At 46.3% G+C, this 25,163-nt stretch overlaps 1 protein-coding gene across 4 annotated transcripts in view; it reads left to right on the top strand.

The window, feature by feature from the left end:
- Positions 1 to 25,163, top strand: part of il1rapl1a (interleukin 1 receptor accessory protein-like 1a) — a 196,137-nt gene that overhangs the window by 166,054 nt on the left and 4,920 nt on the right. Inside the window, exons 7-11 of one of the 4 annotated variants that reach the window (XM_053877229.1) lie at positions 10,068 to 10,200; positions 17,002 to 17,147; positions 19,059 to 19,202; positions 22,621 to 22,791; positions 23,685 to 23,729. In XM_053877229.1, coding sequence (XP_053733204.1) covers positions 10,068 to 10,200; positions 17,002 to 17,147; positions 19,059 to 19,202; positions 22,621 to 22,791; positions 23,685 to 23,729 — 639 coding nt within the window. Of the gene's footprint in view, positions 1 to 10,067; positions 10,201 to 17,001; positions 17,148 to 19,055; positions 19,203 to 22,620; positions 22,792 to 23,684; positions 23,730 to 25,163 lie in introns of all 4 variants that reach the window. The other 3 variants (XM_053877228.1, XM_053877231.1, XM_053877230.1) reach the window with 3 other exon arrangements.

Genomic DNA, 25,163 nt, shown 5'->3' with positions numbered 1-25,163 from the left:
GAGGCCCACGCTGGCGTGGTGCCTGTCTGCTGCTTTGCTCTGCTGCTATTGTCCAGGTTGTCTCTTCATTCGTCCTCCCTCCTGTGCATCTGTCAATCTCACTATGCGCATCAGTGCTGGATTTGGACAGAAGCTGTCTCCATGCACGCCTGTGTTTTCCACCCCTCCGGCTCCCAAGTAATTCTTCTGTCTGAGCGGCAGCTCTGTGAGGCCCAATTAAAGCAAAGACTTGTGAAATCAGCTAAACATGCGGCACAAGGCGAGGCAAATCGAATCCATGACGCTCAGCCGCACAGGAATCTGATCTCAAGTCAGTCATTTAGCCGTCTGCACGCAGGTTTTCATCGGTGCCTTTAATAATTCCGTCATCTGGCTGCTCCACGGGGCCTCCATTACGACCCATCCAGAGGGAAAAATGGCTTCGCCATTCTGCTTTTTTCTTTTCCTCCGTCTTCTGATGAAAACCCAAAGTTCAACTTAGGTTCCCAGTGAAGCAAGATGGTCGCAGGTTTGAATCAGGCTTGAGTCTACCAGCTGGGTGCACCGCTTTCCTCCCACAGTCTAAAAATACTCAGGGAGTCGACGTCGTCTGGACGAGTGTCTTTTGCTAGTGACTTGTGCCTCCCACTGGGACACCGGTCGCCAGAACCTGTGAACAGGAAGTAGCAGAAGAATACAGGAAACTCCCGCAACAAAACAGTCACAGGTCAGAGAGACCTGACGCAAGCTGGAACCCCAAGTCCACCCACTCCGAGACCAAGACAAGAGCATGTAATAAAGGAATTGAAACCGGTCTCCGGTGCGGCAACATCTGCCAATATGAACTCTGAAAACGTTCCTGCTTTTCATACCATAAATGTAACGTCAATAAAATGGTTGGAAAATGTGGATCGAAAAACCAGTACCACTTTTCATATAGTCAAAAGTGACAACTAATGATCGATGGTTATTGGCTCTATAATGAATAATATATTCCGTTACTCTTATGTATATAATTTAGGCTTATACAAGTAACATCTGACTTACGACCGGGATTGGTTCTGACCAACCGGTCGCAAGTCAGATTGGACGTAAGTGGAATGCCAGTCAAAACAGCCGACTACTACTGTAGTGGTAGATCAGTGTGTGACAGTGAGATGCTGGGATCATGTGCTGCTGTAACTGTTGTGCTGCTACATGCTGCGGTGAATTAAAAAAAAAACTGGCCGTGTTGGTAAGTACTGGTGGACGTAAGTCGAGCAGGTCGTAAGTCGGATGTTACTTGTAGTGAGCTTTGCTTTTTACTCTTGAGACATTGAATTTGTCCTTTGGCATTACTGAAAAAACAAGGTGTTAAAAACCAAACGCCCTGTTTGAATGTTTTTTTTGTTTGTTTTTTCAAAAATCGTATGGAGTAATCTCACCAAGGGCACCAAACTGAAGCTAACAACAAAGCTAACAACAGTGAAAGAGGTGCAGCAGGTTTGCTACGCAACACAAACAGATCTGTTAGATTTGTTACACAGAGTTACAAAACCATGGAAGAAAGGGCGCTGAGTAAAGCCGGAGCACATGCAAAAACAAAGGCACTTCCAGCCTGAGCCTGGGAGGGAAGCTGCTGCAACACAAAGTACGGGATGAGATAAGCATGAGATAAGAGGGTCAAGGATGTGTGGAAGACTGGCGCCAAGCATCTGGAGCGAGTGGAAGCAGGGACCAATAACTTCACGATTAAAAACACAGTGTGCTGCGGCGACTGGTGCCATTAAAAGTAGCGTTAAACGCTGCTAGCAGTGCATGTGGTCCTTAGTTGCACCTCTTTCCCTAAAAAACACTTGAATTCGAGCCTGACTTTAAACAAGATGATGACTGCGTCGCTTCATTTCATCCAAAATCTACATCCGTAGCCCATTTTTTGCCTCCAGCGAGGACACGTCGTGGCTTACTTTGACAGTCTGATTATTTCCCCGCCAAATGACGGCTCCCGTTTTCTTCGACACCAGCTGTGACTCACCGTTTGTTGTTTTCAAGAGTGGAATTGTTTTGGTATGTATTCACAACCGTGGCGCTCACTACAGCTACGCAGGAGCGGCGGCGGAGTTATCTGCTCCCATCGCCGCGCTAAATCGCCCCTCACAAGAGCAGAAACGTAGCAGAGGATAGATCTTCATTTTCGTCTTCGCCGAGCTCCGTGACCAACTCCCAGCCATGGGGAGGATGTCAATCACTCAGATTACACGGATTTGTTCCACACCCACGCGTGTGTGAAGGAAGGAGCAGCACACACAAAGATCTGCTGGAACAGACTGGCACACACGCCGATGATGCCTTTCAAGACTGGCATCCAGTCTGCGGTCGATATTTCCTTCCTCAGAACTTGCCGCGGCTCATTTACATGTGAAAACAATGGCGTGCTTTTTTTTTTTTCACCAACATCCGGGAGCGTGTGGGAGGGGCACTTCTTGCCCTGCGGCGCCTCAGACGTTCAGGATTCAAGTCTGAAGGGAGGGGATTGGCCTTGACTGATGTGGCTGAGGCTGTTAAAAGTGAGAATGGCTGTCTCATTTTCTGCTCTGCCAGTAAACGCCGGCTTGAGCTTGGGAACATCTTTATCAGATCTTTTAATTCAACCATCCATTTTCTTCCACTTATATGAGGGCAGGTCGCCGGCGGCCGTCATAGCCAAGACTCTCTCTAGAAACCTTCTCCACGCGGTGTCCTGGCTCAAACCCAGGGCCTGTCCTTCCCTCACTTTTGAGCAAGACCCCTTTGTTTATCGCTCTTATACAAGTCATACGTATAAGAGTGGGCGCTTCCCTCGTCCTCTCAGCGGTCGATGCAAACCATGTAGCGATGGAAGCGCGGCAAAGTAGAATTTGACGAGAGCAAAAATCAATGTGAGGAAAATTGGGAGAGATAACAAACAGATGAGACGAAAGATAGCAGCCAACGTTGGTGGGGAATGAAAGCAGCAGCTGGGGACGGCGGAGACCGAGAGACTTGCCTCCCTAACTCCAATATGAGTTGTGTAAGTGGTGGAGACACTTGGAGCCATGTTTGTTGCCGAGGAAGCTTCGTCTCCATGGTGACATTATGTCACATCTTTTCCTCGGAAAGCAGCACAATAGCAGGGCAAACGTTGAGGGTCGAAACAGAAGGTCTGAGGGCCAAACACATTTCATGTGCAGTGCATTCTGACCTCTGACTGATCACAGGCCAAACAAACGCTCTCTTTTGACACAATACGAGTCTGAGCTTCCCAAACTCTGGACCGTCGGGAAGATGGCGGATGCAACTGCACTATATCCGAAAGTTTTTCCAGTGTAATGCTGAAGCCATTCAAAACACAAGACCAGAGGATTCAGAGGCCAAGTCCAAGACTGAATATGAATTGCATTTCAGGTCTTGATTTAGTTTGAAAAAACAAGTTTTGTTTCTTTTGCAAAAAGAAATCAATGTGTGGGTCTGACAAATGGATTCTGGATTCAGTTTGGTCTTGGGGTGAATTCCAATTCCTCCCTTAATCCTCAAACTCAGTCCTCAAAACCCAGGGTTGAAGGAAAATGTTCCTCAGAAATGGGACACTCCTTAGTGCAGGTACGTCCTTAGCCTGTTGGGGGCAGCAGTATGGCAAAGCAGCCCTCTGTCACTTCAGAAGAAGAAGAAGAAAAGGGGGGAAGGAGGGAGAAGCATTACAGGATCAGCGACACTGGCAGGAAAATACTTCTATTTTTATCTCCTTCTCTTTGCTTTCGACACCATCCCTGATACTACGCAAAGGATTCCAGGTATTCCTCGATACCGAGGGAGGTCGCGGAGTTCCTCAAGATTGTTCCTAAATGTAACTTCCTAAGAATTGGGGCAGTCCTCGCTTCTCGCGAGAACTCACATTTTTGAGGATTGAAATGAAGCATTAAAGAAGGAATTCACTCGAACCTTCAGAGTCTTGGTCTTGGTCTTGGTCACGCTGTGCTCCGGACTTGGGTCAAGTCATATCCAAGGGCGTCACTTTGTTTTGTGAAGTGGTGGTGACGATGTTTAGAATGGGTTTTGCTTTACATTACTATAAAAGCTCATGAATCCCGCTCCTGTGAGGCTTACTCTTTGTCCCATGCAGGCCACCGTAGATTAAGCTACTTGAGCTACACGCAATCGGCACTGTTTTCGCTGCTTGTCATCATTTCTTTTGCTGTTTCGGGTAAAGCGCGGATTTTCGTATCGCGGATGTGTGCGGCTGATGCGTTCACAAGTGTCGGAATTTTGTGTACCACTGAAATTAACCAGGGTAAAGACAGCTTTGAGGGTTTGTGTGTGGTGGAGACGAAACAAAGGCCCCCCCCTAAAGTGACGCCTGTGGCGATATCCGAACATCAGAACTAGACTGTCATGGCGGTGCATTTTCCTCCAGTAAAATCTGAAGAGCGGCTCTTGCAACTTGTTTGACTCATATTTGCGAGTCAGTCCTTTACTCTGACATTTCGGCAGCTGAGTCAGTGTTTCAAGTCCACTGTAAGGGCCCTGGAGAAAGTCTCCAAGAGGAAAAATGAAGTGTTTGATGATGCCTCATTTGATGTAGAAAGGAGACTTTAGTGTATTAAAACATGCATTAATAATGCATCCACCTCGACTGAGGGAGACTTTCTGCCAATTCCATCCCGACGGCCGAATGTGGTGAAGCTGCAGAAGAAAAGGCCGCATCCCTGAAAGCACTTATTACACGTCCGGCTGCAGCGGCGGCTGTGATGCGAGGAGGAACTGCTGGGCTTTGTCTCCATTTCTTTAAAGTCACTCCAATCAAGGCTGACTGAAATGCCGATCATTTCTCAGATGCTTTTATTGTGGTTCTCATTTCAAGTAAAGCTAGCGCCGTGGCTACCTTGCTAACCTTTTGTGTTCACTGAAGCCGGTACAAAGGATCTATTTTGGAATCAAGGGTGTTCTGTAACGCTTCAGGGAAGACTGTTGATATAAGGGTTTATTCACAGGTGCATTGGCAACATGGATGGATGGATGGATGGGTGGACGGATGGATGGATGGATAGATAGATGAATGGATAGATGGGTAGGTGGATGGATGGATAGGTGGATGGATGGATGGATAGATGGATAGGTAGATGGATGGATAGGTGGATGGATGGATGGATAGGTGAATGGATGGATGGATGGATAGATAGATAGATGGGTAGGTGGATGGATGGGTAGGTGGATGGATAGGTAGATGGATGGATGGATAGATGGATGGATAGGTGAATGGATGGATGGATGGATAGATAGATAGATGGGTAGGTGGATGGATGGGTAGGTGGATGGATAGGTAGATGGATGGATAGGTGGATGGATGGATGGATAGATGGATGGATAGGTGAATGGATGGATGGATGGATAGATAGATAGATGGGTAGGTGGATGGATGGGTAGGTGGATGGATAGGTAGATGGATGGATAGGTGTATGGATGGATGGATGGATAGATGGATAGATGCATAGGTAGATGGATGGATGGATGGATGGATGGATAGGTGGATGGATGGATAGATGATAGATGGATGGATAGATAGATAGATAGATAAATTGTGACATCACTGCACTGAAACAAGCCTAGCTGCTAATATGGAGCCTGGTGTAGTTACCACTTTTCACCAGCAGGCGGCGCACCTGTGACTTCAATGTGAGCAACTTTTGCCGGGGTGTTTTTATGGAACATTGTGGAGTAAGAGGTGACGCAGTGAGTCAGTTCGTCGTGATAGATTTTATACGTGATAGATTTTATAAACCAAGAGCCACGTTGTTTTCAGCGGTGCTTCTGTGTTATATTCAGCTCCAAACCAACACCATTTTCAGGCGTCAGGGAGCGACTCTCCGAAATAAATCCCCCGTCAGGTGATAAAACACTTTGAGGCAGGACTGGTGAGAAAGACAAGTGGGCAGCTCTCATGTGGGGAAAAGGGGCTGGTGCTGGTGCAGTTCGTCTGCATCCGAGCCGCCATGTTGACCAGAATAGGCACTGGATCTTAAAGTCCTGAGTCGACAGCTCCGGCCTGCCTTTGCTCTGCGACTCTCCCTGCAATGTCAGGTCACGGATGTCTTCCTGTTGCTCCACCTGTTGCGTGTGTGCCACTTCACTTCACATGTCATCACATCACTCCACTCAAACCAGAGCTCCACAGAGGAACATACATGTTGTTTGGCTCCACGACGGCCAGCCTCCTTGTGTTGCCATAGAGATCACTTCAGAAGAGTGGACGTGCACGTGCGTGTGGAGATCCCACCTTGTCGTCTGCATTCACGTTTCATTCTCTCACCTGCGCGTTCGCGCCGCAGGTTCTTGTATAGTCGCTGCAGCTCGGCGCCGCGGTCGAACCGACTGTGCACAAATATCACGCGGAGAGTGGCTGTTGAACTTTGGAAATGTCACGCTCTGCTCTTCACAGACATTACTACGGGTTCACTCCTCACGACAGCAGCTTCCCTTCTGCTGCACATCGCTCGGTCTCCTGTGCAGCACGAGAGGCGTCGTCCGTGAGGAAAGGTCCGGGAAGCAAAAGGCGCAGTCTGGAACCGTGGATGTTGATGCAGATCTGGTGGTTACCGCCTCGAATGCATTCAAAAACAAACCTTGAGTCGAGATGTCACCGAGTTAAAAAGCATTTTCACTTTTAAAAGCTCTAAAGATCAGCGTCTCGGCTTCGTCCTTCAGCAGGTGGAGAGCATATAGGAACAAGTTCAGGAACCTTCAAAAGCTGAAGGAATGTTGTGTCGCTTCGCTGTGGTGAAGAGAAGTGGATGTATAGTGACTCAAGTCTGCACAGTATGGTGTGGTTTTACATCCTAAACCTGAGGCTCCAGTCTGAGATTTGGAGCAGCCCACGTCATCAGATGCTGTTGATGCCTGCACATTAGTTGTATGGGGAAATGGATTTAGCTCCAGCTGATAATTATGTCGTTTGAGAGAACAGAAATGTATTTAGTTGTTGGCTCACAACATTTATGCTGCGTGAAACCTGAGCTCCATTTCCATTTTTGTTTCATGATTTTTGTATCTCAGTGGTTTCACTGGAGAATATTTCCCATTGGATTCAGTGATACATGATCATCACCAATATATGACTCTTTTCAAACATAAACAGAACAAAAATGCCTTTGATTTTGGCAAATAAAATGAATTAGAAATGATACAAAAGTCCTGTATCGGCCAAGAGGTCAGAGTTCAGCCATGGTTTAGTCCAAAACAAAAACCATGAGGGGCGACACGACAGGAGGTGAGGGCTACACTTGACTAGACAAGACTAGACCACAGACTAGACGTTAACTTGATGATGATTTCACGATGACTTGACTGGACAATGTCCTCACAAGACATGACTTGGCTCAATTTGACCAGAAAGGGACTTGACTTGATGGTGACTAGAGGAGTCAGGACTGCACAAGATGGTTACTAGACTTGATGTAGTGACTTGACTTCATGGGTGATGACTTGACAAGGCGGTCCTCGACTAGACAGTTACTTGACTTGACGGGGCAAGACAAGTCAATGACTGGGGGAGACATGACAAGACACGGCTTGTCCTTACTTAACAGGATATGACGACAACTTGACTTGACAGTGACTAGGCGAGATGGGACTCGACTCGACGGTTGCATGACTTGAAGTGGAGCAAGCAAGTCAAGACGAGGATTTGACCAGACTGGACTCAACTTGACAGTTGACTTGATGACCAAAGACAATGACTTGACTTGACCTGTCAAGACGGAGGGATGACTTGATGAAGTCAGACTATGACTTGCTTGATCTGACGGTGACTAGACAAGACATGACTTGGCTTCATTTGTCCAGATGAGGACTTGACTTGATGGTGACTAGACGAGTCAGGACTGCACAAGATGGTTACTAGACTTGATGTAGTGACTTGACTATGTGGGTGATGACTTGACAAGGCGGTCCTCGACTAGACGGTTACTTGACTTGACGGGGCAAGACAAGTCAATGACTGGGGGAGACATGACAAGACACTGCTTGTCCTTACTTAACAGGACACGACGACAATTTGACTTGACTAGGCGAGACGGGACTCGACTCGGCAGTTACATGACTTGAAGTGGAGACTTGAAATGGCGAAGCAAGTTAAGACGAGGATTTGACGAGACAGGACTCGACTAGACAGTTGACTTGATGACCAAAGATGATCACTTGACTTGACCTGTCAAGATGGAGGGATGACTTGATGAAGAGAGACTAAGACTTGACTTGATTTGACTGCGACTAGATGAGATGGGACTCAACTAAACAATTACTTGACTTGAGGTGGAGACTTGACTTGAGAGGTCAAAACGAGACAGTGACTCGACAAGACAAGACTTCACCAGACTGTTGCTTGACTTGACTTAACTAGACGAAACGATGACTCGCAGACATGACATCACAGGAAGATGCACCAGTGAAGGACCACAGCACAGAAGAGGAAGCTAGACACCGAGTGCAGTCAATGAAGGGTTTAGTGGGAAACGCTGACAAGACAGATGAGGCGCACACAGGAAGACGAGACTGACTTCACCAAAATAAAACAGGAAGTAAACAACCAGACCTTGAAACTAACAGAAGAATTGTCTCATGTGAATATTTCAACTCATGGACAGTTTTGTGCAGACACACAGTATTGCTTCCTGTGCATCTGAGTGCCTGTTTTATTCTCTGGTTTACAGCTATAAATCATCCGATGTGCAGGTGTTGTGTCTAACAAATATTTAAGGTCCGTCTTTTTTTTTAATTATCATCGAAGATCAGAACACGTCACTTCAGCACAGAACCTCACAGGGTTGATGTGGCTCAGTACTGCCCCCATGTGTTCATGCTTGGTACTCGATGGTGTTTTGGTGTGTTTTTCTCAATGAGCCAGAGAGAAGATGCTTTAGTGACACAAGCGCTGTGAAACCATACAAATGGGTTGCCATTATTTAGACGCAGTGTGTGTGTGTTTGGTGGTGGAAAAAGAAGTTAAAGACTGTAAATGGAACAGGATTGTGTTTTATTGTTCCATGAGTTGCAAGGAAAAATCTGAAAGATGGTTTAGTTGTGAAGGAAAGTCGGTGCTGGAATGGAGTGAGTTTAATTTAAAAGAAAAAAGGTGCGCAGTATGTAAAGTCATGAAATATTTCAGTGACATTTTGCAATATATTCCTTGAAGCGACACTGTATTTTCTGGGAAGAGACAAGCGGGAAGTGTTGCGCTCACGTCTCTGCGGAGGCTGGTCTCACCTGGTCACATCACCCTCTCTCTCTCTCTCTCTCTCACTCTGTCTCCAGGTACAGCTGGTCTCACCTGGTCACATCACCCTCTCTCTCTCTCTCTCTCTCACTCTGTCTCCAGGTACAGCTGGTCTCACCTGGTCACATCACCCTCTCTCTCTCTCTCACTCTGTCTCCAGGTATGGCTGGTCTCACCTGGTCACATCACCCTCTCTCTCTCTCTCTCTCTCTCTCTCTCTCTCACTCTGTCTCCAGGTACAGCTGGTCTCACCTGGTCACATCACCCTCTCTCTCTCTCTCTCTCTCACTCTGTCTCCAGGTACAGCTGGTCTCACCTGGTCACATCACCCTCTCTCTCTCACTCTGTCTCCAGGTACAGCTGGTCTCACCTGGTCACATCACCCTCTCTCTCTCTCTCTCTGTCTCCAGGTACGGCTGGTCTCACCTGGTGACATCACCCTCTCTCTCTCTCTCACTCTGTCTCCAGGTACAGCTGGTCTCACCTGGTCACATCACCCTCTCTCTCTCTCTCTCTCACTCTGTCTCCAGGTACAGCTGGTCTCACCTGGTCACATCACCCTCTCTCTCTCTCTCTCTCACTCTGTCTCCAGGTACAGCTGGTCTCACCTGGTCACATCACCCTCTCTCTCTCTGTCTCTCTCTGTCTCCAGGTACAGCTGGTCTCACCTGGTCACATCACCCTCTCTCTCTCTCTCTCTCACTCTGTCTCCAGGTACAGCTGGTCTCACCTGGTCACATCACCCTCTCTCTCTCTGTCTCTCTCTGTCTCCAGGTACAGCTGGTCTCACCTGGTGACTTTACCCTCCCTCTCTCTCTGTCTCCAGGTGCGGCTCTGAACCTGACCTGCCGGGCCTTCTTCGGCTACAGCGGTGACGTCAGCCCACTGGTCTACTGGATGAAGGGGGAGAAGTTCATCGAAGATCTGGACGAGGAGAGGGTCCAGGAGAGTGAGATCAAGTAAGACACAGCTGGCCGCCGCAGCCACCGGGGCAGAAGTCGATAAACTCGCTGGAGGAATCAGATGGCGTCGTGTGCTTTAGCTCATTAACTCGCAACTGCGTCCATTAAACCCTTTTCTAGTGATTTGTGCTCCTCTCGGAGCCGCGGCAGCTTGTTTTCGCTCCACTGTAAACAGATGAGGCCATATTGCTTCTCAGCGTTTCACTGTTGAATGTCAAGAGCTCGGTCGGTGTGGGCTTTGTTCTCAGCGTCTCATTGCTGCTGTCGACCCTCTGGGGTCCTCCATCACATCCTTGTGACCTCAACCATCTCCCTGTTTCAACTTTATTTATCAATAATAATTTGTACAAATACACACTCCAGATGTGGTCTGCCTTGGTTTGGTACAGTAGACTTGTTCCTGTCTCCTCATGCAGCATGGCGCTGACTTCCATGTACATAGGAAGAATGAATATACTTATGTTCCCGTCCCAATTCCTCATTATATATATATACCACATATACGATATAAGTCATCAATCTGAGGTAAAAAAAAAAAACATTTGTACAAAAAAATTCATTGATACCGGGCTTGAGTACTCATACTCATCAAACGGCCACCGATACCACGAAACCGATACCGAAACTTAGCAGCAGCACTCGGTTTTTGAAAGTCAGTTTATTTAGATTTGCGTTTTTAATGCAGGGAAACTTGTGACTGCCACGCATGTACAAGAAAAACATACTGAGGAATGTTGTCCAAGTAACCAATGATATTTATATTTAGATATTTTAAAAGAAATCTAAATAACTTCATGTGTAACGGCAAGTCTTCGGTATCGGTGAGTACTCAAATGCAAGTACTCGTACACTACTCCTTTTGGAAAAAATTGAATTGTTGCATCCCTGATAATAATAATAATAATAATTATTATTATTTAAAAAAATCTTGCTAATTTTAGTTCCTATTCTTGATATATATTTTGGTATCTAAATGTTTTCACTAGACTTCGCTAGACCACGCATTCTTCACTATCATACATGTTTAGCACAAATATATGATTGTGGATCGCATAGACAAAACATAAAAGTGTTTAATTTTAGCAAACAAATACAAATAAAACACATTTAAAAAGCAGTGCCAAAGACATATGCTTCATGCAACTGCAGTGGATTCAATGGCCAAGAAAATACCTGACAGAGCAGAACCTCTCTCACCTTTCACTTCAGTTTATAAATGTAGTTTTATTGGTTTGTACAGGAGAAAAATAAAAAATAAAAACAGTGTATGTCCTCCAGCAGTGATGCAACAGCAAGTGCTGGAGACCGAACTGCCAATTCAGAACAAGCTTTCTCCAGACGCTCTGCTTGGTTGCTTTGTGTCAACGCTGTGCAGACACTGAAAAGGAAAGATTCAGTTCTCACACTTCTAAATAATAATAATAATAAAGAAAATCAATCCCAAAATATCAAACATGAAGGAAATAGGTCTAAAATCACTCAGCAAAACTGTAGGAAACGCTTCAGATCAGGGAGCAGAAATGAACTGCACCATAGTTAACAGTAAGTAAGCAAATCATTTGTTAGTTCACGGTTGAAATGTGTTCCCAGATAGGAGTTAGTTTTTATTCACCCTGAAGAGACGGTTCCTCGGGGGCGGGAAGGCTTGTTTGGGTCCCGATCCAGCAGCTGAGAGTCGCCGTTCCAGAGAATAAACTGTGTGATTTGGAAGACCAAACAAGGGAGAGGCGCTAACACAGTCTATTGGGTGGTGAGATGATCCGCTCGCTGGGTTGCTAGGCGTCGGTTCAGGCTGAGCCTGAGCCAGGGGTCGACGGTGGAGCAGGCAGGAGTGAAGGCCACAGATGAGCTGGAGTCTCTCTGAAGCAAGACAATGAACAAAAGATGATTTGTTTTGTGAGTTGTTTTTTTGACATCCCTCCTGATTTCAACCGACTTGTCAGTCGAAATCGACTGATTTCAACCACGTTTGATCGGCCATAACATTATGACCACCTGCCAAGCTTCCAAAGATGTTTTTTTTTGGCAAATTCAAAAAGACTAAATATTTACCATGCACATTTCCCGCCGGCTCAGGGCTCCGGCGTTCATGTTTAAACAAGTCCTTTCCTCAGTCCCTCTACATGTTTCCTATTAGGGCTGTTTGGAGACGCGGCCGCTCCGGGGACACAACCCTGTCAGATGGTTAACAGCCACCATTTTTCACACCGCCACTTCTAATGCTATCTCCCTCCATGCACACCACCTTATAGCAGCGTGCAGATGGGCCATAGGGACGAGTAGGAGGGAGAAGACAGAGACATGAGAGAGGAAAGACTCGCACCGAGAGGACAAACACACAACTGTGGGCACGGTGCTAATGTACCGACCCGATTCTCGCCTCACTTTTGCTTGTTACTGCTGCCGTTCTCTGCTGATCCTGCTGCTGTGGTCCGCATCTAACGCCGCACACTCTCATTCGGACCTGTGAGAAGGTCATGTGGTCAGTTAACAAGGTCATTTGTCATTCAAAATAGAAGAATTGAGACTCGGAATGACTCCCTTTCAAAGGTAATATTATATATATTCAATATAATCACGTTAAAACACGTTAATAATGAGGCTTTGTATATTCATTCATCATACTTCTATATAAATCATTGATATTTTAATTAGCCGTGGTTCCAATAAATCTGCTGAGGCATCCGTTTTTTTCTTGAATTTGAACCGTGAGCGCTGCAATGTAGCACGATGGAGAGAGAAACGTCTCTTTAACTTCCGACCGGAGGGAAGGAAAGGAGGGTGTTGAGGAGAGCAGACAGAATATTTCAAGGATTTTAGCCAGTGTCTGGGGTTGAGGCGTTCACTCCAGCGGGGGGTGGGGGGGGGAATTAAAGACGTGCAGTTCGGTGGCTGACGGTGAACCCAAGTGCGGAAATGAGTCTCTTTCCCGGGTGTAAAAGTTCACAACTTCAATTTGCATTCGCCTCGTAATCCGAGCGATAAACCCTGAACGCTGTCGACTAAAACAGCAGCCAGACGAGGCTGGACACGGACGGCGGGGTCGAAAATCCAAAATATATCTCCTGAATTAGCAGATGCTTTGGACCTCCACCAAGGAGGTGATGTTTTCGACAGAGTTGGTTTGTTTGTCTGTCCAAGTTTAAATAACTTGAATGGTTATAGACGGATTCAGGGGGGGAACTCCAGCTGCAAATGTTTCATATTTTGGAACTGTCCCATCGAAGCATAGGAGTGGTTTAGTACACGGGATATACACACTTCGAAGGTCTCGATGCTCCCTGGTGGTCTAGGGGTTAGGATTCGGTGTTCCCACCACAGAGGCCTGGGTTCGATTTCCGGTCAGGAATTAAGTTTTAGTTCTCTATTGGCGGAGGTTTGCGCTCTCTGAGTGCTTTTCTAGTTGGATCCCAATCTTTTGACTCGATTTTAAGGGTTGATAATTCAGCTGTCAGTACTTTCATGACCAGATGTTAGTTTGTTTCTGACATGTGCTGATCAGCAGTTGCTCACTTGAGGTATTCAGCCTCAATGTGTGTTTGGTAGTGTCTGTTTCAAACACTATTGGCCCCGATCTATGTGGCACGACCCTGGAAAATTAGCGAGCAGCTAACTAAATTAGCGGGACCAGATTTAGTCCCTACCTTCTATCTGATTGACAAGTCAGTAAAAGAGTATTTATTCAGTCATTGGTGCCTCAGTTTACAGGAACTGAAATGCCGGCACGCCAACACCGACGATAGCAAGTGAGTGTTGCGGCATCTACTGGGAGGCAACTGCGCCACTGCGGTGCCACACCAGGTCCAAATTCGAGGTTCACAATTGGCACTCATGATGAGTCACGCCACGTTTTTGGCTGGCGAGCATTTCATTTCACCTCTGCGTTGGTATGTTTCGTTGCCGGGGGCGGCAGAGACGACGACCGAGCACAGACTGCCAGACACATCCAGTAAATCGGCGTCCAACTACGACTCATTCTTCAGCTCTTTCTCCAGGATTTTGGTTCTTACTGGCGGACGGATTATCATAATGCTCAGTGCAGTCGATCAATAATGTATGTACTTGATCGTTCACTCTCAGTTGCCGCCTGAGGCCTTTTGCACATCGAGTCGATGCATTATATCTATTAGCATAAAGCTATAAAAAGTAAAAGCAGGGCGATGTAGGGAGGCCTGCCCAACACGAACAAATCTGTCTTTAACCTGGAGCGAGCCAAGTTCTCTCGTCCCTTCCTCGGGCTGCTCCCACGCACTTTTGGCTCTGTTACTCATGCACCCGCAGTCAAATGCCAGCCTATAGCGCCGCACCCATGCCGCGGCCTCTGAGAATTTGTTTTTCCAACTCTCAAACTATCGATTTGGGAGCGCTCATCTCTATGGCAACCCATGCCCATAAATTTTCATTTGCCCAACCTGGGCAGGAGCTATTGTTGTTATCGCTCCACGGATGACTGGCCATTAGCATAGACCGCAGAGACGAATAAATTAGCCAACCGAATCTGCCTCAGCATCATCACGGTGCCGATCGATACGGTGCTGAAGGAATTCACCGGTGTTTTTTGCAGGTGTGTGTTGGTAAAAAAAAAAAAGGCAGGAAATGAAAGATGGAAAATGCTCTTTAGTGCGGCGCTCATGGTCATGTGATCCGGCGCATGTTCTGCCACTGACTCAGAGGAAATATGAACCAACAGCAGAGGAAACCAAGGGATACCGCGAGCTGGACTTCAACCACGAAGTCTTGCCCCGAGGCTAAAGAGGCTGTTTCTGAAGCCCCGTATGCCTGATGCCCTCAGTTGGCATGGACTTCCCCAGCAGGCGTGTGTCCCCACATCAAGCATTTATGCCAGGGGTTCTGAACCTTCTGGATCTCGGGACCCACCTTTCCCAGAACAAATGGATAGAACTGACTCATTCCTCTTGATTTCATTTGTGATCAACAGCCATATTGAATCTACTGACACCTAAACAAACCCAAACCTTGTGAAGTGACAGGAAACCATTGGTAAACATTGGTTAAACGGATGCACACATGTGAAACAATAAAAGAAAATTTAAAATCATGTATTTCAAATTGTCGTATATTAGTCCCAAATAGTGGATATTGACTGTGTCCGGAAAATATGAGACCGAGAGGCTGGTTCAGGACAGAATACGCAGGGGAAAAAAAACACAAAAATACAAATGGAAACGGAGCTAAACGCGTCGAGCAAAGGTTACAAGAAGCAAAAATAGTATCAGCAAAGGACACTTGAGGGAAGACCTGGTTACAAAAGCTCAGTAGGGAAAAAATGCCTGAGAGTATTCAGGCAACATGGATACAGAAATGGGTCTCAACATTCCTGCGGAGAATGTTGAGCAGTTGAGCAGCCCATCCTCACTCCCACGGTGTAATATACTGACGGTGGGAAAGTGGACTCGTGCGTCCCATGCTGACGCCGGAGGCAGCCTTCAGTGTTGCATGTTGACACATAGGTGTTTCTACGGAGTCAGGAAGTCACTGTGACTGAAACAGCCCTTTGAGGGGCTTTAAATAGCACTTGACAGGTTGTTACGTGTCAAGTGAAAGGAGCACCATCCTATGGTTTACCTCACCCCAACCTCCATCTTACTTTCAAGATGGATGCATCATCATGCAACGTGGAAGGCTGCCTTCGCCGTCACAATAGGACGCACTTTCCCAATGTTGCCGTGAGGCGAAAGATGTGCTGAGCCTCTGTGCAGGAGTAAGCCAGGCCTTCGAACTGAAAGTAAAGTGGTGTAACATGACCATCAACTCCGTAAAACACAAGCACCCAACTCAATGAGTTGTGTTAAACTGCCAAGAAAAGACTTCCTTCTGTGATTGAAGATCGGAATACTTGAAGTAAAGAAATTATTGTGGGCGCCTGGTTCTGGTTTTGGCACTCACTGGCGGTTGAGTCGCGAAAACCAAACGTAATGTCACCGTGAAAATTAGCGCATGTTGCATGAAGGAAACGTCGAAGAAACGTAGCGGTTTCGTCGAGGAAACGTCTCGGAAGGTCGAAGCTCCACAGAATTCCTGAAGGCGAATGCCAAGCGGCTGGTGTTTTGCAGAGTTTATGATTCCTATCCATCAGGTGCCACGGTTATGAGTGTGAAACCGGAGGCTTCAAAGTAGCTGCCTGGTCCCCGGAGAGCCATGAATTATTCCTGCAGCTCGTATCTCGCAGGACTCCATCCCACAAAACAAAATCGCAACAAAATCAGCCTCAACTCCAAATACCATCAACCGTCCCTGCGCAGAGAGCGTGATGTACTTTCCATGACCAAGGCCGTTCCGACCGGCGGCTCCAAGGTGAGAGAATGGAGCGCGCCTCCCAAACCTCTCCATCTTTCACATACATGACACGGCGAACGCGCCGCAGAGTGCATTTGATGTGAGGACACGGCAGAAGTGGGCTAAGTGGTGCCAGTCTATAGCGGCAGGCAGCATTATCTCTCCATTGCCTCCTCCAGCCGGCTCAAGCAGGGCCACTCATTTACTTTATGGAATATTACTTGCTCTCCTCTCTCCGTTACCATGGCAGCCACTATAAAAAGATTTCCTTCTCATCGCCATTATTTGATTTTCCCCTCCTGCACAATGCGAAGAAGAGTCCTTATTGATTTTCATTTCTCGTGTGTTTTGGGTGCAGTGAAGGGAAATGAACATGCTGCGGTGTATTTACTGTAAACATTTGGAGGGTCTGCGATGTGCGGTGCTGCAGACCTGTGAGCCGCCGCTGCTGTCATGCAGGTCCAGTCGGGTCTTACGTACGGGTTTTTCCCCGTTTTCCAGGTTGGTCAGGGAACATCTGGGGGAGCAGGAGGTGGCCATTTCCCTCACCATCGACTCGCTGGAGGAGGAGGATCTGGGGAATTACTCCTGCTACGTGGAGAACGGCATCGGCCGTCGGCAAGCTACCATCCAGCTGAGCCGGAAGGGTAAGGCTCCACTAAGATGGACAAGCGCTTGATTCAGTTAAACTTCATAAATCCATTTGAGGGGAAATTTGCTTTTCCGAAGCAACATTACTGCAAAGCAAAAGATAAAGTAAATAAAGGAGGGAAATCAGTTTAACTCGGATCTGGAGCAGATAATGACCTTCAAAGTTGAGTTGGAGCGAAAGATGTAGATCCAGAATGGATCTGGGGCGGATGCACTGTGGGATCTGTTCAGGATAGGGGCCACACTACGGAACAATAGATCACGTAGGTGTGGATCAGTTGGCCGGATCCGGAACGGATGTCTGTCAAGTTAATAGTCAACCCGGATCCAGTACAGATCCACATCCGGGCAAAACATGACAGTCAGATTCCACATAGTAGTCGACTCCAACCCATAAATCCGACCAACTTGTAGTCGGATTCAGGATCCGGATGTTCTGATGGAACTTCAAGAGTGAAGAGCGAGACAAGCACCAGAGAGCGCAGACCTCCTTGTAGCCTCTTGTTCTGTGATGTGATTTTTACCTCTTATTTCCCCACTTTCATTTCATCCCGTCTATTCTGCAATGACAGCAGAATACCTCACCTGCCAAGAAGCATCTCCACATGACCGAGGATTTTCACCATCTCACACAGCACCTGCTCCGCTTCAGGAGAAGGCTGCGAGCCATCAGGCAGTAAAACCTATAAAGAACCTTTCGTTCAGTCCCACACTCATAAACAAGCCAGACTGTCTCCAGTTTCTTGGTCACTACATTCTGTTCCGAGTGTTTCCACTTGTGCTCAGTCTGACACCAGCAGCGCCTGACTTAATTCATGGCTGCTTTAAGGTCCAATTGGCGTCTGTCTGAGGAGGAACAGTGCTCATGTATGGAGGGATATTTGAATGCCCGCACCAACACAGGCTGTCCAATTCCACAGTGCTCGTGTAATGCAAGCATTACGGTAATGCCAAAGCGCAGCCAATTTCAAAGTAAAAGACACGGAAATATACCGTATTGTTTTTGAGAATCCGACTCGTTGGTCCCATGGAACACACCCAGGAAGTCAGAACTCAATTTCATGTGTCATTTCAAAGTAAAAGCCTTTTGAAAATGCTACTTATTGAATGTGGATGTGTATACAGTTATGATGATATTTTGGAGAATCCCTTAGGTCGACCACTATTCCACTGGTCTAGACTCAGTAGTTTTGGAGTTTTGCATTGGTGTGGGCTTGACTCCGAAACCAAAAAAAAAACGTATTATCTTGTGTCAATTTATTAATTTTCACGCTGTATTGAAACATTTTTTAAATACTATGTCAATATTTTTTTTCTATTGAAACCGTAACAGTATGAAAAAGTAATTTTTTTTTCCAAATTCTATTTGTTTTTTTTTGTATTCAAATCTCGTTGGCAGAGTTATCCCTCCATATGTCTGGTCCGTCAGATATACCCAAAATATTCACATCATTATGACCTGATTTTTTTTGGGACGGAGAACAGTGACTATGGCAATGTGCCGCCCGCTTGGGCTGGGCCCCATGCTGCTTGTGCCGGGGCAGAAGTCGTCGCCGCGGCTCAGGAAGATGGAGAGGAGATAACAGAAATGAGGACGGAGATGGACAGAGCGATGGGAAGGAGATGAAATGTAGCTTCCTGTTTGGGCAAGGGCTTCATCCTTCTGTTCCGTTGCCACAAGTTTCATCAGGGCGGCAGGCGAGGCGGCGAGCAACATTCTCATTATCAGCTGGTCTTTCCTCACTCTGGTTTCATCCGCGACTAATGAGGCTTTTCTCTTCCACCTTTAGCATTTGTGCTGCAGACGGAAAGCAGATGAGTCCTAAATCTGAATGAGTGGCTTTGCAGCCTTTGCGTTTGCCAAACATGCTGATGCTTGTGGGTGTGTGTGTGTGTGTCTCCAGCAGAGCTGATGTACACGGTGGAGCTGGCAGGAGGGCTGGGAGCCATTTTGCTGCTTCTCATCTTCCTCATCTCCCTCTACAAATGCTACCGCATCGAGCTGATGCTATTCTACCGCAGGAATTTCGGCAGCGAGGATGTGGATGGAGGTAACAGAAATCACCCCTTTAACCTCCGATGTTCAACTGAAAATTTAGTCGTGAAAGAAAGGACTTTTTTTCTTGGTGGGAGAGGATGTGAATGATTAGATTTAGTGAGCGTGTGCGGCGCCTCTATCTGGAGCGGGCGGTGGAATCAGCCCCTCTCTGTGTACATTGTCCTCTCTGTTGCATAGAGAAGAAAAGGCACGGCGTTTCAATTTGTTTCCCATTGAAAGAGAGATCAGTTTCCATATGTCAGGGCGTGATGGCCACTCGCCGCTGTCAAAGGTCAGATAAGAGGATGAAGGGCTGCGCTGCATCAAAGCTGCTTTTGATAACCCGGACCTCAGAGAACAGAGGGAGGCGCCGATCTAACGTATTGATGGACTGAGACTCCTGGCAGTTTGAATCCAAAATACAGACCCTTTTTTGGTAAATAAAGGAGATAAAAACAAGAGTATATTGTATAGATTATAGGTCGGGAGTCATTCATTGAAGCAAATCATTTTTAGAGCACAAAAATATGGTTGTAAATGAATGAGATACAGTTGATTGTGACTAGGTGAGAACACCTCACCCAAGACCAGAGCCCACCGAGACCAAGACTTGGTAGTAAAGGTAGTGTTGCAGTACTCGAGATTGAGCTTTGTCTCGAGGCCGGTCTGCAGTCTACTTTTTTAGGGTCTCAGTCTGGCATATATATATATATATATATATATATATATATATATATATATATATATATATATATATATAATAGTATTTATTTATGTAGTATTTAGTATTATTAATGTATGCTAATGCTTTGTGGAGATGTCTTCGATGTTTGTTGTGTACCTTGTATGTGTCAGTGTCTTTGTTGTCATTGGCTGCTGACACGCTGACTTTCGCCACTGTGGGAGTAATAAAGGCCATCTATATAATTATAATATCTATGTAATTTATCTGGGGTCTCATACTGATGGAAACGTGTGGATCAGTTTGAGACTCCTCATATGGTCTTGATCTCCAAATATCTTGGTCTTGTCTCAGTCTCGATACTCTCCAGTCTCGATAATATCTGTTGGTGTGGTCTTGACTACAACACTACTATGAGGACCCAAGACTGAGTCAAGACCAAGACCAAAATGAAGCCAGATCCAATGACGCCATTTCTCGTCCTGCTGTATTTACCCCAGTTTTCTTTTGCAGTAAGAAATAAATGTGTTGGGTTGGATTTATAGACTTGTGCGACTGTATTCAGTTCAGTCTTGGTCTGGACTTGGTCTTAGATTGGTCCCTGGTCTCGGGCGAGGTGGTCTTGTCAGCCACACGGCTCTGTCATGGCAATAAAGGTGGAATACGATTCTAAAAGTGAACCACTCTCCAGCTTAGCGTTTGTGGCATCAACTGCGAAAAACATGAAGCAAAAGTATTCCAAATTTCTTTGTGAATGGAGGGTGATCAAGTCAGTTGCTTTTGTCGTCATGAATTTAAACATGTCTTTGAGTCACTTCCACTCACTTCTTCACCACTGATGCGAGGTCTTGTCGCGGGGGCAGCCGCCAGAGCAAAGAAGTCCAGAGACTTCCCTCTGCCCAGACACCCCGCCCTCCAGAGCAGCTCCCCGGGGAGGTGTCCTGAGAGGTGCCCTCATCACGTGGAGGAGCGTCTCATTCCATCAGCTCCTCCCCCATGGTCATGACTCTGGGACTGAATAAGAACATCAACACGCCGATACGTCCTCGCTGATCTTACCAAATTTAAATCAACACTGTGTACCTGTGTTTGACCTTGAACTGCCCTTCGCCCACGGCCCACCCAACTGGAGATGCCAAAACACGGACGTCACCCTTTCCTGTCAAGTGGAGTACAACTTTGTTATCTTTGCAGAACAGAGTTAACTTCTGCTCGACTTCAGAATGTGTGTTTCTCCTCTGCTCTTAAATAATGAATCGGAGCATTACAAAAGCTTCTGAAAGAATGACCTCGATTCTTTTTTGGAGAAAGGATCATTCGCCGGTTCTTGGAGCCCATTAATTATCTATGGCGCCGGTTTGTGGGCCAAACTCCGTCATGTTTAAGTCATTCCATCAGGGAGCGCTGATACAAATGGTTCTGATTTGCCGCGTTTGCTAGGTGCGTTGTTTGCGCGGTCGGTTGGTAATTTGCGAGCGGCGTTTGATGTGGAGATCCGACGGCGCTGGGTCCTGGCCGTGCCGGAGCCTCTCAAAGATGCGCTTCAAAGTGTTTGTGATAAAGCCCCTTTTCCCATTTTGGCTGGCCCACATTCCTGCTTCCAGGGAGAATAATGACTAGGACTTGGAGAACGTGTCACCAGTCTTCCCCGTCATCTATTTTCTGCTGTCTCAGTTCTTCCCGCTGTCTTGTGGGAAATCTCTGCGAGGTGTAGCTCGATTTGAAGTCGGAGTTTTCGGCGTCTACCCCAATTACATGCTGGCAGACTTTGTTACCTGAGGACGTCTGAAAGTTTGTTCTTGGACTGTTCTTGCCTTTGACACCTCGCAGGAAAATTGCCATTTTGTTTTGGGGATTTTTTTTTTTTTTTTTTATGGATTGCACCAAAGTGAAGTGGAGGAGTCGAATCAGACCCGGAGGAGCTGAAATATTGAGGAGGCTAATAAAGGAGAGGTCGTCGTCGGTGGCTGGATCAGCACGAGTTTTGCTCGTGAAATGTCAACTGCTGCAGTGCATTATGGAGAAGAACGGTGCCGGCCGCTTTGTTTTTTTCCTCAAAGATCATTTTTCGATTGAGAAAATGTAGTACAAATACTCATTTTGATGGAGTGTCGGTGTTGGAATATGTGGCTTGAGTCTCAAGATGAGGTTTCATGTATAATAAATGTGTTATTTAAACATGTTAATGCTGGAATTGACGTGAATAAAACCAAATCCAAGTCGCCATCACGCAACAGTTTGGAATTCTGCTCTGCAGTGAATGAAATGGTATTACTGGACAAGCGACCGGGTTGTTGTATCAGATTTGTACGGTGGCCCTCAGGGACAAATTACATGCGACAATCGGCGTGAAAATGACAAGGTATTGATTAAATAAAGAAGTATTATAGTAGGTATTAAAATATTTAGTTCAGTTTAAGTTCTTCAGTTTCAGCAGTTTTCCGGACACGGTTTGGAACCTCCGTTATCCGCTACTGTAAATCCATTTTCAGGATTTTGAGATTTAAAAAAAAATGACTGGTGAGAATTTAACTCCCCCGGTCATAATGGAGCCACCGACTGAGCAACATATCTGTTTGGCCATGACAGCGCCACATTCAGGCCTGGCCAATGTACTGCAGAGATTTCTGTGGGTCCTTCCTGAAACTATTCCGTGTTTTTGAGCACTTTCTTGTGAAAAAATCTGAATCGCAAATGTGTTTCCATCCGCGTCAGCTGCTAAGTTTGTGTTCTGTTACTGGTTCCGCAGAGAACAAAGACTACGACGCATACCTGTCCTACACCAAAGTGGACCCAGACCAGTGGAGCCAGGAGACACGAGAAGAGGAGCGCTTTGCTCTGGAGATCCTGCCGGACGTCCTGGAGAAGCACTACGGCTACAAGCTCTTTATCCCTGACCGGGATCTCATCCCAACAGGAAGTGAGTGGGGTTTCTGTGCGACGGCGTGGATGGTGTCCAGTGTCTGTCTGCTGTCTTTTCATCGTCTTGTGATTTTACGTTCTATGTTGTCAGTTTAGCACTAAAAAAAAGTTTATAGAGTTGTTTTTAGTGAGTTTACTTTGTGTGTAACAGAGAAAAGGGCGGTAAAGTGGAGAACTGCAGTGATTTAAAGTATGAGAGAAGTCAGCGGGAAGTCAACAGTTCATGAAAGTTCTGAAATTTTTTGGAGGTTTTCTTCTTCCCTCCGCTCTACTTTCGTATTTGGAACTCCGGGGATTGGCTCCTTTAACAGGAAAAGTGGCTCCCACTCCCCAATATTTGGATGTTCTTTGCTAAGCCCTCATTCTTGGAAAAGGTACAGTAGACCCGCGACCCTCCCGCAGACACTTTGGCTGAGATGTGGAACCATAAAACCCAGATATGAGCCACAATAGTGAGGCCGATTTAGATTCATCTCAGCGCTTGCATTTATAAGTTTGCCGACATTCTATCAGAAAAGGTCCTCAAGTGTCAGTCGTCGGCGCTCTAGTTAGCACCGATGCGCTGTGTTTGTACTGAAGGCTTTCTGTGGAACAGATAAAACACAAACACATCCCGGGCGAAACACAGAGAATTAAACATCAGTGGGACGTGCGCGGCGGCTGGGAGCTGCGCCGACTCCGCCGCGTGCCTTTAATCAAAAAGAAAATTGCCGCGAGCTCCGGCGCCAGGCTGCATCATTGCAGATGAATGTCCAATCATGAAGTAGTGTTTGTGATGAATCATTTGTGAAACAAGAGAGGAAGTGGCGGAGATGGGTTTGCTGCTGTGTGTGTTTCTGTCTGTCCTCTGTCTTCTCCTTGTGACCTGAATGTTGACATGTCTATGTTTAGGTTTCACCAATGAGCTTTACCAGGATGACAGGCGACTCTTCGGAGGTACTCCACTTCAGTCTTCTCCTCCTGTATCAGCTGCTAAGTGTGCTGCCGCTTGACTCACTTGTGTCGCTGTATCTGGAGCATCAGGCTGTTTAATAGACAGCCACTCGCCCCGTAATTGAACAGATCCAACAGCTTTATCAATCATCTGACACCGTTTAGTGCAGCGCTCGGCTCATGTCTGTTGCATCCGCCCGCTCCAGTATCGATCCCCACGCTCGGGATACTTTGTCACACTGCTCAAAAGCAAACAAGCAGATGGACACACTCTGCAAATTTCAACTGGGGGATGGATTTGCCTATGGATTTATAGCTACTGGCAGGGAAAGTGTCCAACAGTGGAGGGTCGGCGGGTCGATGGGTCCGTTTTAGGCTGCGAGAACAGGAAAGCTAGTGAGAGCGCCTCCACTAGGGGTCGCTAAATTATGTTGGGAGAAAATATTCTGGACTCTTCCAGACAAGCTTTGACCCAAAAATAATGTTGGAGATTAGCATGTCATTTTGATTATTTATTGCAAAATAAACCGATGAATTGAAACACTACACAGATTCTTTTCACAGGGATTATTATTCCAGGTTATAACCAAAATATCCATGAACTCAATCTGTAAAATGTGATTCATCGAGATTTCGTCAACCAGTTTAGTTAACGCTTTGGCGCCAAAGTTGCGACAGGCAGCATCGCGACATTTATCCAAACCAAGCTCTGAAGATGAAGCCTGCTGCACGTGTAGTGTGAAGTGGAAATGTTGGAAAAATATATCTTTAAAAAAAAGAAAAACAGGAAAATAGCGGCCCTCAAGAAAGTGCACTGCGAGTAGTACTGCACTGTACATGATGGTGATGATGCCCTGCCATCATCATCATCATCGTCGCTTCAGAGATGAGGAAGAGTGTCTCCAGTGGATCAGATAAACGGCTGTAAAAGTCATGTAATGCACTATAGCTGTTGTCTTTTGGCGTCATGATATAAAAACTAAAACTTTGGGTCACACTGAAGATTCTTCTCTTCTCTTATACAGTTCGCCTTCATCTCTCGCCATTTTCAAGCTACAACATTTTGAAATAGTGATATCAATATTTAATTGAAAAAACTCCAAGGGTTAAATTGATATTTTGATGGAGTTCCGCTCCGAACTAGTTCTGTCATCAATGTTGGGCTGTACAAGTTATAAAACAGGTTTTTATGACGTTTTATGAAGACGTTGTAGCAGGCTGGGAATAAAGAGAAGAAAATGCTCAATAAAATAGTGAGTCCAAGTACAAAGCAAAAAGAGCCCCAAGTACGAACAGTAGTGGCCAAAGCAGACAAAAGGGTGTCGGACAAAACGGGAAAAGTCGCGTGAAATTCAGTGAAAAATCTGGGAGAAAGAGAGGGAAATGGGAGTAGACCAGCAAGAATCTCACAGCCCCCCAATATTATTGATAATCTAT

This window comes from Synchiropus splendidus, chromosome 10 (genome assembly GCF_027744825.2).
Source record: "Synchiropus splendidus isolate RoL2022-P1 chromosome 10, RoL_Sspl_1.0, whole genome shotgun sequence".
Classification (NCBI taxonomy): domain Eukaryota; kingdom Metazoa; phylum Chordata; class Actinopteri; order Syngnathiformes; family Callionymidae; genus Synchiropus; species Synchiropus splendidus.
This window is presented reverse-complemented; position numbering and strand designations above follow the sequence as displayed.